Raw genomic sequence first — 15,631 nt, 5'->3', positions numbered from 1 at the left:
ACTATTTGACTCCCTGATTTGCTTTCTTTGGATAGATCCAGGGAGTGGATTATTGAATAAATAGTAAAAATAATTGGGTGTGGCTCCTCTTGAGTCTCTTCAGAATGAATGCCTTGGACACCCAAGGCAATACTGAAAGCTCACACATCCTCAAACCATAGAGTGGCTGTTAGTAAACTGATGCGGATTTCCATGCAGTGAGTCTTGCAAAGTTGTTTTAAAAACATGTAGTCAAAGTCACAGTTTTTCTTATGTGTACTGAGCAAAAGCCTCAAAATAACTTCCCCCTTTCCAGAAAAAAAAGGAATTCAAACTTCACCTGAATTCGAGGTCTAACTCAGCAAGGTGACAACGTTCCTTGAAAGCCACCTCTCAGATAATGATGAGCCCATAAAGCACTGGGTGTGGGAAGCTTAAGAAAAATAGAGAGCATAACATACCCAGCTGGGGTACCCTGCTCTACGTCCTTTCATATTCTATGAGCACTACCTGTTATTTGCTTTTTAGTCTCCAAGTCTCTGGTTTGCTTCAGCACCTGGAGTAGCCGAGGTACCCCGTTGAGTTCAGCTACCTCCAACTTGTTGTCATTATCTTCAAATACCAAGTTTCTCAAAGCCCCACACACGGCTCGCTGAACATCTTCATTCTGAACTTTCAGGAGCTGCAGAAGCTTGGGGATGCCACGAAGCTGATTGACCTGGGGAAGAAGTGGATGCGTATTTCAGGTATTTATTCTGATGTGCCATCAAAAACGTTCATTGCAATATGAATGAACACACAAAGTTCAGCACTGTGGATTAGAACCCCCCATCAAATAATAAAGGAGACATAGCCTGAGACTCACAGCATAAGGTATATGCCTACCATCTCACTGAGGAGCTAACAATAAATTTGAGAAGACTGAAACCTGTGAGATAATTGAAAGAGAAAGTTAAAGTGATAGAAGGTGGGTAAGTGATAGCTTTGTGAATGAAAAGAGTTAAGTTATAAAAGCCTTGAGCATAATGAAGATGAACAGACTTGGGAATGTGAGGAATAAAGAGTTTTATGGAAGAACAGCACATATTACGGGAGTATTTTTTTTTCCAGGACAGAACTTTACAGTCAATATAAACAAACAGATCTCACTTCATTAATGGTAGAAATAAAGATTCATTTACCATGGCGACGGTAGTAGCAAAGCAAACTAATCCTAAATGCCAGCTATTTTTACGATCAATTGCTTTGGGTACTTAAAGATTTACATAAAAATTATGCAAGCAATTTAAGTAAATAATGTAACTTTATACTTTTTGATATGCTATTTTTAAATTTTATTTCATTTTATTTTATTTTTTTTTAATTTATTATTTATGATAGTCACACAGAGAGAGAGAGAGAGAGAGAGAGAGAGAGAGAGGCAGAGACACAGGCAGAGGGAGAAGCAGGAGCAGGCTCCATGCACTGGGAGCCCGATGTGGGATTCGATCCCAGGTCTCCAGGATCGCGCCCTGGGCCAAAGGCAGGCGCCAAACCACTGAGCCACCCAGGGATCCCTGCTATTTTTAAAATATTGCTTTCTCCTATCCAAATATGCAAGAAAGAGTGTGCTGTCTGTTAGAGCCAGAACTAGGAATAGAAACATAGATGGCTTAGATTCTGAAATGTATGGTTGTTTAAGAAGAGGCAAATAATGGCAATCTGAGCAAGGTGATTTTATATTTCAGGCTGCAAATATTATCTAAAAAAAGAAAATCAAGAGGTGGACATGGGCTGCTAAAGAGAAATGTTAAGTTGCAGACTGAGGGCTTTCTTTCTCATAGTCTTCCACTGGCATCTGATGTAGAAAAATTTTGTTTTTTAGAGAGAGCAAGAGAGATCGTGAGTGGGGAGGGACAGAAGGAAAAGGAGAGAAAGAAATCCCAAGCATGGTGAGTGTGGAGCCCAATGCAGGGCTCGATCTCACAACCCTGAGATTATGACCTGAGCCAAAATCAAGAGTCCGATGCTATTCAACTAAGCCACCCAGGCACCCCCAGAAAATTTTAGTAAGAACTTTTGGTAAAGATCTCAGTCACTTTCTCAATCTTAATGCAGACATTTTTAGGATATAACTGTGAATGAGCAGGAGTTTCCCTTTCAGATGAAGTTCATCACCTACAAATGATGCCCTAACTGCACAACAGTTCATGCTCCAGGGCCCAGTAACACCTTTTCATATTTTCTACATATCATCAAAATCCAGTTTCCTGGGGGATCCCTGGGTGGCTCAGTGGTTTAGCACCTGCCTTTGACCCAGGGTGCGATCCTGGAGTCCCGGGATCAAGTCCCAAATCGGGCTCCTGGCATGGAGCCTGCTTCTCCGTCCTCCTGTGTCTCTGCCTCTCTCTCGCTCTATGTCTATCATAAATAAATAAATAAATAAATAAATAAATAAATAAATAAATAATCTTTTTTAAAAATCCAGTTTCCCTTTCATAGACAGATAAATGGTATTTAAGACATAATTTTCCAATATGACATCTTCCTTTGCTAGGATTGGGAAGAAAACTAGCAAGGCAAGAATAAAAGCCAAGGTTTAAAAATAATAACTGTGATAATAATAATAATAAAACACAGATAATGACTCCTCCACCCACTTCCAGGTGTTGGCATAGTATTAAGAGTTTCATATACATTATCTTATTAATAGCTTGTTAAGAACCTTAAGAGAGAAGTACTCTTAGGGCGCCTGGTGGCTCAGTCACTTAAGTCCATGTTGGGCATGGAGCCCTGCTGAAAATTCTCTCTCCTTCTCCCTCTGCCCATCCCCCTTCCTTCTCTTGAGAGAGAAAGAAAGAAAGAGTAAGAGAGGAGAGAAGTAGTTTTTTGGTCCGTTTAAGGTTTCACTGGTAGTAATGACTACTACTACTACTACTTATCACTCCCTTCAGAGGGGACATTCATTTGCAGAACAGGATACAATTGGTAGACTGGTCACAGCAATTTGGTTGGGCTATGTCTACAGCTATTTTAATATATTTGTGTGACAATGCTAATGAGAAAGATTTCTTCACTATCAATTAATTCTGGTCCCACAGATCATTATTTGATCACTTCATCTATTCCCATTATTACACTTCCTTAAAAGCAGAAAGGCACAGTTTATTTTAAAAACAGTCTGTAACTCACAGGTTTCTCTAATTTCATCAATTTCTTTTTTTTTTTTTAAAGATTTATTTATTTATTTATGATAGACAGAGAGAGAGAGAGAGAGAGAGACACAGGAGGAGGGAGAAGCAGGCTCCATGCCAGGAGCCCGACGTGGGACTCGATCCTGGTACTCCAGGATCGCGCCCTGGACCAAAGGCAGGTGCTAAACCGCTAAGCCACCCAGGGATCCCCCTAATTTCATCAATTTCTATTTCATAGTTAGGTTTTAAGGTGGTTAAGTTTACACTCTATCAACTTCATAAATGCCACCTATACTAAATCTTCGCGCTAGCAGTATAAACATCAGACACAAAAAGAAAATCCTGTTTGTCCTGAAGGTACTTTGCAAACTTAAGAAATATTTTATTACTTAATTTATAATTTATAAGTTGCCTTCTTCAAAATATGTGAAGTGGCTTACTGGCCATATTGCATTTCCAGATGCGATTATGGAATTAGCCAGAGTAGCATGTGGAAGCCTCCACTGTCCTGACTGAGGTGGGAGGGTGGGGGGCTCAGAGGGCAGGTTTCCCTTACCCTGTCACCTTTATCCCTTTGGCTTTCAGCACTTGCTCTAGCCCGGAAAGAAGGAATTGCAGACACACCATGCTCAGATAAAGGCTGAAATCTGCCACAGCTCTAGTTACTGTAGAATTTGACTCCCTAGTGTCTGGCACCTATCCCAAATTTAAAAAAAGACTTTGGTTTCTTTTATCCATTTTATCAAGCAGATTGATACAAAATCAGTATCAAATGCAAGAAGTTGATGATATTTTCCTCACTGCATATAACTAGAAGGATGGTTGGTGATGGATCTATATGTACTAAGACCAATGTCAAATGTACTGTCCTTGCGCCTTTAAATTCAGGGAAGCAGATGTGGGACCAGAGAGGTTGCCTGTGTTTCCCAGTTATACTGAATCCTCAGGGGATTTGTTCTCCCTCTGGGTAAAGGAAAAAAGATACAGACTAGCATGAATGTCTCAGAACTTCAAGAGAGCTTTCATTTGAGATCATTTCTAAATATATGGAAGGGCTCTATTCTGATTCTCTTTGCTGCCAACTATAAAATAAATAATGAGGATTTCTGGTGGCAAATAAGCAGAGGGAACAGACTGACTCCTTTGGGGCAAGGGCTCCCTTGTGCCCTGTGCCTTTGCTCTCTCTCTCTTTCCTGTGTAGAATGTTCTGACCACTATGCCTCACTTCTGGCAAAGCCCTTCTCATCCTGCATAAGCTGGCTCAAATGTCACCTCTGTGAAATGTCACTCCTCTTCTCTCTTTTCCTTACCATTAGAATTAGTCACTCCCTGTAAATTGGTTTAACATTTCAGGAAGAAAATTGGCAATATGTGTCAAAAACTTTAAAAGTATTCTCTTCTAGTAACCTTCACGAGGAAATAATTTGAAATGCACACACATGTAATCGTAACTACATTATTTATAATAGTGAAAACTTTAATGAAACCATAAAGGTTCAACAACAGGGAAGACTGGTTAATGATTGTCACACATCCTTATGTTGAAGTTTCCATGGGAGAGGCAGAGCAATTTTAGAACTGACCTATATTTTATAAGTCATTACAGTTCCCTCACCAGTCAAATGGAGATTATCTAAGATTAACAATCTGCATGCTAGGTATATAGTACTCGCTCAACACATAGTAGTTATTACTATCACCATTAATATGCCACCATTAATATGAAGTATGCAGAATATTGCTAATGTTATGAGAAAGTGCTTAAGATACAGTGTTACTTGGGGGATCCCTGGGTGGCTCAGCGGTTTGGCGCCTGCCTTCAGCCCGGGGCGTGATCCTGGAGCCCCGGGATCTAGTCCCGCATCGGGCTTCCTGAGTGGAGCCTGCTTCTCCTCTGTCTGTGTCTCTGCCTTGCTCTCTATCTGTGTCTCTCATGAATAGATAAATAAAAAAAATCTAAAAAAAAAAAAATACAGTGTTACTGAAAAAAAAAAACTGTATAAAATATCTATGTATTTCCATTCAAACACAGAACATAAAGAAGGAAATGAAATTAGTGAGCTTGAAACAAATGATGGGGGGATAAGTTATGAAAGCAGCTTGTTATTTTGTATTTTTTTAAACAAGCATATATTTGTGCATGTTTTTAAAAATCAAACAAAAATATCCCTGCAAACAAAGCTACATATTCAATTTGATTACAGCTATGTAAATACATGCATTTAAAAAGTTAGAGAACAAAACCAAAATGATAACTATAGTGGGAACTGTGGGTATGTTTTTTCTTCCTTTTTTTTTTAATTTCTCAAATTCTGAGCAATGAGTTTATAGTAAGATTCTCCAAGGCAGTTACGGCAATCAATACGTCAGTGATGGGATCTGAAGCAGGCATGGAAATAAGGCCAGTTTTAGAAAGGTCTTGCAGATTAAATTAAGAGGTTTGTCCCTTCTCCTACAGGTAGTGGGGCAGCTATTGGAAAGGTCTCCCTTGGTGCTGTAAGGTGACTGTATCAGAAGTGGTTAAGAATGGAGGAAGATTAACCAGGAAGCAGCTAGATTAACAGAAAACATCGTGATAGGGATGAGCATAGTAGCACTGAGTGGGGAGGCACAGATGTGGGTAGGTTCAAGACACTTTTAGTAGCAGCACTAATAGATCTTAAAAACTGCATGAATATGAGTAATGTTGAGAGGTAAGAATAAAAGAAAGTTCAAAGTCTCTGTTCAAGTTTTTGTGTAACAGCATCTGGGTGAACTACCACTCACCTACGCAGGAAATAATATGTTCTGATTCATTACTTCGGGGCAGGCATTGTACCATTATCCAACTGCTCTGACTGCATTCTCACAATTCTTTCTAGTAGGACTATTATTCCAACTTTAAAGGTAGGAATGCCGAGGCTCAGAGAGGTTAAATATCTTGCCCAAGGTCACTGAGGTAAATAAAATAGGGTGCTGGGTTCACCCTGTCCGAGTGACTCCTGAGAGCTAACATTCAAACCACCAATGGTCCTGCCTTTCAGCCCAGTAGGAAGAACAAGTTTCGAAGGAGGGTTGGACACTAGAGATGAAAAGCAAAGGAAGATAATGTGTTCATTTTCTAAAAATGCTGATGTTGAGTCCAGTGGGATGTCCAGGAAACAGATGGATGCATGGTTTGAAGCCCAGGGCAGGGATATGGGCTGGAGATGCAGTGAGTCATCAGGATCTTTATCACATCGGAATGGAAGATGTGCGAGTGGATGAAGCAGGTCAGGAGATGGTGTCAAGTAAGAAAAGTCCCAGGAAAGCATCTAAGGGGCTGGAACCCACAATCCCAAGATCAAGCGTCACATGATCTATTGGCTAAGCCAGCCACGTACCCCTGTAATGAATGGTCTTTTATACATAAATTTAAACACTATAGCACCATGCTTAATGTCAGCAGGATTGTGTTAATGTTCTTGGGTTATAATTCTTAATTTTTACTACCATGCATATATATTTTTAGGTTTCAGTGTGATTTTCACGTTTCATTATTCTCAAAACCAGTGTTTATCCTAGCCTTAAAATAAGAGCCAAGAAGGCAAGCACAACATTAATCCTGTATGTAAGCAAAATGATATTTATAATCAAATTAGTAACTTAAGAGATAGTAGAAATCTAGCTCAACTTGAGTAACAAAAGAAAAATTCAAGTATTTCCAGATTAGAAAATGAAAGCATGCATAATAATGCCAAGTTTTTTTAAGTTGGGAATAAAAAAAGATTTAGGGGTGCCTGAGATGGTTAAGTGTCTGCCTTCAGCCCAGAAATCACAGAGTCAGGAGCCTAAGGTCCTGGGATTGAGCCCTACATCAGGCTCTCAGGCCCTTGAATAGTCTTCTCCCTCTGCCTCTCCCCCTACTCATGCTCTCTCTCTCTCTCTTAAATGAATAAATCTTTTAAAAAATTTAGACATTTATCTGATTTAGGCAGAGAAAGGACTAATTTTTAGGCTAATTCTCTTCATCTGTATGTATAAAGAAAATTCATTACTAGTTAAATATATAATTTTTAAAAAATCCTTACTTATTCTTCCCATGGAACAAACATAGGCAAAGGGGCATTTAGAAATACCCAATAATTATATAGCTTTTTTTTTTTAAGATTTTATGTATTTATTCATGAGAGACACAGAGAGAGAGAGGCAGAGACAGAGGCAGAGGGAGAAGCAGGCTCACGCAGGAGCCCGATGTGGGACTCGATCCCAGGACTGCGGGATCACGCCCTGGGCCGAAGGCAGATGCTCAACCGCTGAGCCACCCAGAGATCCCAATAGCTTTTAAAATAAAAAATATTCTAGAGGCGGGAATAGGTTTTTTAAAAGCAATACCTAAAATACAGATGCCATGAATAAAAATATTGACAAATCTGACTTCAGAAGAATTTTTAAATCTTGCATGATGAAAGATGCCATAAGTTGCATAACACTGGTTTATATATAACTTGCACAATAGATAAAGAAGCCCTACAAATCATTAAGGAGATACAGATCTAGGTAGAAAAAAATAGTCAACAGAACTCTTTTGTCTGACTCTACTTAACTGATCTGCAGGATCTACATTCTTTATTCCCTCCGTGAACCCTATGGATACTCTGAGTACTATCAAAGCTGGTAGGTTACTCTAGGTTGGGCTTTGCACCCCTATTTCTATTAGTTGAATTACATGTTTACCAAGGATAACTTAGGTATGTTTCCCAATGTATTTAGTTCAGCTGTACTTGTAACTGTAATCATTTAATTTATTTACCCGTTCTGAAAATGAATGAAGTGTGAAAAGAATTCTGTCTCTCTGAAAACTAATCTGTGTGCTTTGGAAAGACTAGATAAAGGTAGGTGGCTTTAAAAAACCTCAAATTATTTTTGGATAAAATTAATGTAAAAGACTAGGAAAAATGTAAAAATCCAGAAAGATTTGAACTCAGGTGAATTAATGTCATTAGGTTCTCATTTCACTTTAATCTTTATTTTTTTTTTTAAGATTTTATTTATTTATTCATGAGAGACATAGACAGAGAGGCAGAGACACAGGCAGAGGGAGAAGCAGGGTCCACGCAGGGAGCCCGACATGGGACTCGATCCCGGGTCTCCAGGATCATGTCCCCGGCCAACGGCAGGCGCTAAACCACTGAGCCACCCGGGCTGCCCTCACTTTAATCTTTAAAGTTATAGATGATACGTAATGGGCATTGTTTATGAAAGATTATGACAAACGCTGTAATTGTGTCTGTGTGTGTGTGTGTGTGTGTGTGTGGTATGTGTGTATAATTAAGTTTTTTCTTTGTAACTCTGATTAAATGACCAACTATTAATCTTGATTTCAAAAAACAGGAAAATTTCTACCATAAAGAGATAGCTTTTTTTTTGTCATTAGATTAACAGAAACAAACAAAAAAGAATAATCTCGTGTTAGTGATGGTACATATAAGACACAATGCTGATGGAGTGTAAATTTACACAATTTGGGGGAGAATTTATTAGGGAATTATTTATCAAAATTGATAATGACTCAACAATGAGAAGGACTGGATTTGCCTTATTACCTGAAACAATTTTTAAAAATACATAAAACATGCAATGGTTTCAATAATTGGACATGTAGCAATGACAGATCATGATCCCTAAGGGATGGAAAACAAGCAAGGTGAGCCCCACTGCTGTCAAAGGTCACGGTCTTGAGAGAGTTCTCAGGCTATAATGTGGCGAGGGAAAACCCAAATGGAATTCAATAAGTAGAGTTGAGGAGACAGAGTACAGAATTGGGGATTAAGTAGTCCTAGAATAAATCCTGCTCTGGTCCCACCTAACAAATCTCAAAAGCAAGATTTGAAAGGATCAAACTGTTCTCAAGTAACTGCATCCTAGAACCAAGCTCAAGCATGTTTACAGAAATATAAAAATACTCAGCATCCAACAAGGTAAAATTCATAACATTTAGCATTCAATGAAAAATTTCCAGGTATGCAAAGAAGAAATGAATGCAGATATCAGAATTAGCAGACAAGGTCATTCAAGCAGCTATCTTAACAGTCTTTTATATGTTCAGAAATCTTGAGGAAGGATGGAACATGTTAGGTAGAGAAAGAAGATATAAAAAAGACTCAAATTTAACTTTTAAAGGGGAAAACTATAATTTATGAACTAAAGAAACCCCAAATGAAACTAATGGCATATTAAACATTGCAGAAGAAAGGATTTGTGAATTTAAAGCACAGAAGCTAAACATATCTAAAAGGAAGCATACAGGAAAAACTGAAGAAAAAGAATAGAGTATGGATGAACTATGAGATAACTTCAAGTGGCCAAATATGTATGTAACTAATTCCCAAAGGAAGGACAGAAAAAATATTTGAAGAATTTGTGGTTGAAAATGCCAACCAAAACTCCAAAATGTGATGAAAAATAAAAGTTTGTAAGTTTAAAGAAGCTCAGTGAACTCCCAAGCCCAAGAAACCTACAGAAAACTACATCTAAGCACATTGTGACCAAACTGCTCAATACTAATGATAAGGAAAAAAATTTTAAAAGCAGCTTGGGTGGGTGGAGAGAGAGACAGTATGTACAGAGGAACAATAAAGATGACAGATGATTTCTTGTCTGAAGCAACACAAGTGAGAAGACTGTGAAGCAACAACTTTGAAGTATTAGAACAAAAAACTGTCATCCTAGGATTCCACTGCTAGTGAAAATATCTTTCAAAAGCAAAGACAAAATTTCTTTTCAGACATACAGAAGTTAAAATAGTTAATCACCAGGAGACCTGCACTAGAATAAATGTTAAAAGAAAATTCTTCAGGCAAAGAGAAACAACATACAACATCTACACAAAGAAATTGAAGAAAACTAGAACAACATAGATGAAATGGACAAAATCTTTGAAAGGCACTAACTACCAAAGTTCACTAGGAAGTATACATAGCCCTAAGAGCCCTGTATCAATGAAAGAAACTGAATTTATAGTCAGTCAGGAACCTAGTTAGCCTCCTTAACACAGCAGGCAGTGTGTCAGTCTCATGATCTGAAGATAGTTAATCTCTCACAAGAAAACTTCAGGTCCAACTAGCTTCACTGGTAAATTCTACCAAACATTTAAGAAAGAAATAATACCAATTCAATCAAACTTTCAGAAAATTGAAGAGGAGAGAACACTTCTCAATGTATTCTATGAAGCTAATATTACTCTCAATCCAAAATTGGACTAAATCATTACAAGAAAAGAAAATTACAGATCAATATCCTTTACAAATATAGCTGCATAATTGCTTTCACAGAATTTTAGCAAATCTAATTTTAAAAAGTAACAGTACATCATGACCAAGTGGGATTGATCCCAGGAATGGGATAACATTTAAAAATCAAAGTAATTAACCATATTAGCAAAATTAAGATAAAAACCATAGAAATATTTTAATGAGCAAATAAAACATTGGATAAAATCCAATAACCATTCCTGAGTAAAAAACCAAAACAAAAACTGTAAAATTAGGGATAACATACAGATGGCCGACATACAGAAAACATGCTCAGCATTCTTTTTTTTAAAAAAGATTTTATTTATTCATGAGAGACACAGAGAGAGGCAGAGACATAGGCAGAGGGAGAAGCAGGCTCCTTGCAGGGGAGCCTGATACGGGAATCCATTCCAGGACCCCAGGATCATGCCCTGAGCTGAAGGCAGATGCTCAACCACTGAACCACCCAGATGCCCCTGTGCTCAGGGAAATGAAAATCAAAACAGTAATAAGATATCACATCATGCCTGTCAGAATGGCTATTACCGAAAAGACAAGAAATAGTAAGTATTGGCAAGGATGTGGTAAAATGGGAACTCTTGTGAATTGTTGGTGGGAACAATACAACATTCTTGTGTATTGTTGGTGGGAACATAAATGGTACAAACACTCTGAAAACATTATGGAGGATCCTCAAAAAATTAAAAATAGAACTACCTTATGATTCAGTAATTCTGCTTCCGGGATATTTCAGAAGGAAATGAAAACATTAACTCAAAAAGATAAATGAACTCCCATGTTTACTATGGCATTATTTACAATACTCAAGACATGGAAACAACCTGAGTACCCATTGACAGATATACACAATGCAATATTATTCAGTCATAAATAAGAAGGAAATCCTGCTATTTGCAACAATATGGATGGACCTGGAAGTCCATTTCATTATGCTGAATGAAAAAGACAGTGAACAAATACTGTACGGAATCTGAAAACAAATAAACAAAAAACAAAATCAAAGATACAGAGAATAGATTGGTGGTTGCCAGAGGTAGAGGGTTTGACATGGGTGAAATGGGTGAAGGTGGTCAAAAGGTATATACTTCCAGTTATAAAATAAGTCATGAAAAAAAAAAAGTCATGAAGATATAATGTACATCATGATGACTACTTATTAATATTGTATTGTATATTTGGAAGTCCTAAGAAAATAGATCTTAAAAGTTCTCATTACAAGAAAAAAATTTATAACTGAATGATGTATGGTAACTGGACTTGTGGTAATAATTTCACAATATATTACATACATCATATCACATTGTACACCTGAAAATAATATAATGTTATCTGCATTATTATCAATATAACCCAATTATAATTCAATTTTTAAAAAGCAGGAAAAAGAAATGGTGTTAAAAATACTAAAATATAAAACTTTTTCCTTCCTTCCAAAAAACCACATAAAAATCCCTCAGATTAAATTCCTAAAAACGAACAAAAACTTACAAGTTGCACCCTACACAATAGTGAAAGAATAACGAAATGCTTCCCCCTATGATCAAGAACTGGACATGTCCACCCTCACTTCGTTTTAACATTGCATTAGAGGTTCTAGCCAATACAAAAAGAAAAACTATGTAAGTCATCCAGATTGAAAAGGAAGAAACAAAAAGAAACAAAACTGTCTTTATTAGTAGATGGCATGATCTATGAATAAAATCTGATGAATCTACAAATATGCTACTAGAGCTAAGAGTCATTTCACAGTAAAATTACAAAATATTGCTAAGAGCAATTAAAGAAGACCCACTAGGGATCCCTGGGTGGCACAGCGGTTTGGCGCCTGCCTTTGGCCCAGGGCACGATCCTGGAGACACGGGATCGAGTCCCACATCAGGCTCCCTGCATGGAGCCTGCTTCTCCCTCTGCCTATGTCTCTGCCTCTCTCTCTCTCTCTCTCTGTGACTATCATAAATAAATAAAATTAAAAAAAAAAAAAAGAAGACCCACTAAATGGCTAAATATACCATAGTCAGGCGTCAGAAGACTCAATAATGTTTAGATGAAAATTCTCCAATCTTAAACAAAATCCTATCAGTTTTTTCATAAAGAAATAGATTCTAAAATTCATGGGACTGCAAAAGAACTAGAATAGCCAAAATCACTCGAAAAAGAACAGAGGACTAACATTAGCAAACTTCAATATAAAACTATGTAATCAAGACAATATATTAGCATGAAGATAGACCAATAATATATCAATGAAATAGAATAAATACATAGTGCAAAAACAGACTCACATATATGTAATTAATTCCTTTTCAACAAAGGCACAAAAAACAGTTTAGACTTGAAATAATAGTCTTTTCAACAAATGGCACCTAAACAATTGCACATATATCTTTTAAAAGGAACTTCAGTCCACATCTTGCAATATATACAAAAATTCATCCCAAATGGATCATAGACCAACTATAAAACCCGACACTCATAAAACTTCTAGAAGAAAATATAGATTATCTTTGTGTCCTTAGAGTAAGTGACCAGAAGAATTTCTTGGATACACTATGAAAAGCACAATCCATAAAGGAAAAAATTTATAATTAGACTCCAACCAAATTAAAAACTGTTAAAAAATGAAAAGACAAAATACAACTAGGAGAAAGTATTTCCAAATCATGTAACTGAATAAAAAAGACTTATACCCAGAATACATAAAGAGCTGTCAAAATTCAATGACAAGAGATCAAAAACACAAATAAAAATGGGCAAAAGAACTGTAATGAGCTATCACCTCATACCTGTCAGAATGGCTAAAATCAACAACACAAGACACAACAAGTGTTGATGAGGATCTGGAGAAAAAGGGACCCTCTTATACTTCTGATGGGAATGCAAACTGGTACAGCCACTGGGGAAAACAGTATGGAAGTTCCTCAGAAAGTTAAAAATAGAACTACCCTACAATCCAGCAATTGCACTACTAGGTATTTACCCAAAGAATACAAAAATACTAATTCAAAGGGGTACACGGACCTGGACGTTCAATAGCTAGACTATGGAAACAGCCCAAGGGTCAATTGACTGATGAATAGATAAAAAGGATGTGGTATATATACACAATGGAATATTACTTGCCCATAATAAAGAATGAAGTCTTGCCATTTGCAATGATGTGGCTGGAACTAGAGGGTATTATGCTAGATTCCATTTTGGTGTGGTCTGTCCTATAGAACACTTATGCCAGGGTGCCTGGGTGGCTCAGTCAGTCAGGTGGGCTCCTGATTTTGGCTCAGGTCATGATCTCAGGGTCATGAGATTGAGCCCCACATCAGCCTCCACCTTCAGTGCAGAATCTGCTTGAGATTCGTTCCCTCTCCCCACCCTCTCCCAAATACAAAAATTTTTTAAAGTCTCTAGACTTTAAAAAAAATTAAGTTATTTAAAATTGACCTATAATTGACATTTAACTCAATAAAGATTTTTAAAAATTTAAATAAATTATTGGTTTCAGTTTACATGGCCACCATAACAGATGCAAAAGCAAGATAATTTTAAACTGGATTTAAGATGATACTCACCCTTTTCCGTGCTTCAGATTTCTGGAAGCACTCGTGCTGTATGAAAGTAGCTGCAGCAGAAATTCTGGGTGGTGGTGTGTGGTCTGCATCGAGCATACTCACTGCTCGCTCTAGAGTCATCTCCATGTCTGCATTCCTAGACAAACAGTCACAGATTCAGCTGAATTCCAAACCTGCTCCCTCTTGCCTACCAATATGATCCTCCAGAAATGACTCGACTAATATCCTAAAGCACCTAGAATATCTGAGCCTTGGTTTTTCTTTACTCAAAAGAAATCAGCACCTGAGATCAGAAGGTATAGGCAGCCAGCAGTAAAAATATTCCAGCTCTGGTCAGAATGGTTTCTGAAAATGTCATGGAATTGAGCAGAATTGTAATATATACCAAAGAAAGAAAATCAACTGTTTAAGATAAATATGTGTGTTGTATGATAATTACATATTAAAAGGTCACTTTAAAGGCACAATAAGGGATGCCTGGGTAGCTCAGTCAGTTGCTCAGGCCTAGCATGAAGCTGCTTAAAAAAAAAATAACAATAAAGATAAATAAATAAAGGCACAATAAAGCTTTACATGGACTTTAAAATTTTTTATTTTTTAAAAAGATTTTATGTATTTATTCATGAGAGACAGAGAAAGAGGCAGAGACCTAGACATAGGCAGAGGGAGAAGCAGACTCCTCACAAGGAGCCTGATGTGGGATTCGATCCTGGAACCCTAGGATCACGCCCTGAGCTAAAGACAGACACTCAACCGCTGAGCAACCCAGGCGCCCCTTTACATGGACTTTAAAATAAATTTGGTGTTAGAAATTAAAAATTATTTCTACCATGGTAATGTTATACCCGTGGATGAAACACTTTCCCTCAATAATCATTAGATATTTTTCAAAGCTGCTCAGAATCTCTTATTTCACCTAAAAATGAGTTTTAAAATAAGCATTCAAAAAGTTTTCGTTTTTTTTTTTTTTTTTTTTTTTTTTTAGATTTTATTTATTTATTCATGAGAGACACAGAGAGAGAGGCAGAGACACAGGCAGAGGGAGAAGCAGGCTCCACGCAGGGAGCCCAATGCGGAACTTGATCCCAGGACCTCGGGATCACAACCTGAGCCAAAGGCAGACACTCAACCACTGAGCCACCTAGGCGTCCCCAAAAGTTTTCTAATTTAATAAATATAACAGTATATAAACAGTAAAAGCCAGGGAAACCAAGCTTTTGTTCAAATAAGTCATGCTGATGTCACAGAATTCATCAGGAAAGGTAATGATTAAGCATAATTATAAATACATTTTTTCTTAAAGAAAACAATTTTATACACATTCTGTTGCCATTTGCTTTGCCACTGCAATGACATTTGGTTTATGTCTATCTAGTAGCATACTGTTTTTTGTCCTTTACTAACTATGGTATGTATAGTGATGATGAAGTCCGATGCAGTTTGACACAAGAGAGGATAATTTATAGAGGACAAATAAAATTGCTACTTGTAAACAATAACTCCCAAATGCCTCATTGAGCTGGGTTTTTTTCCCTTTTATTTCTGCCTGGAGGGTAACTAGGTTGGGCAACCTATTATCCCTGTGGATGTTAACACATTCATGCTTCCTTAAGCATTGACTCAGAGAAAGCAGACTCAGGAT

The 15,631-nt window shown here is 37.3% G+C and overlaps 1 protein-coding gene across 3 annotated transcripts in view; it reads right to left on the bottom strand.

Moving 5' to 3' along the window:
• The window catches only part of PKP2 (plakophilin 2), an 87,903-nt gene that overhangs the window by 46,925 nt on the left and 25,347 nt on the right, over positions 1-15,631 (bottom strand). For all 3 annotated transcript variants that reach the window (XM_072798394.1, XM_072798396.1, XM_072798395.1), the window contains exons 4-5: positions 13,990-14,125; positions 490-697 (exon numbers count right to left, since the gene is read on the bottom strand). In XM_072798394.1, the coding sequence (XP_072654495.1) occupies positions 490-697; positions 13,990-14,125 (344 nt within the window). The remainder of the gene's footprint in view (positions 1-489; positions 698-13,989; positions 14,126-15,631) is intronic.

Source organism: Canis lupus, chromosome 25, assembly GCF_048164855.1.
Source record: "Canis lupus baileyi chromosome 25, mCanLup2.hap1, whole genome shotgun sequence".
Taxonomy (NCBI): domain Eukaryota; kingdom Metazoa; phylum Chordata; class Mammalia; order Carnivora; family Canidae; genus Canis; species Canis lupus.
This window is presented reverse-complemented; position numbering and strand designations above follow the sequence as displayed.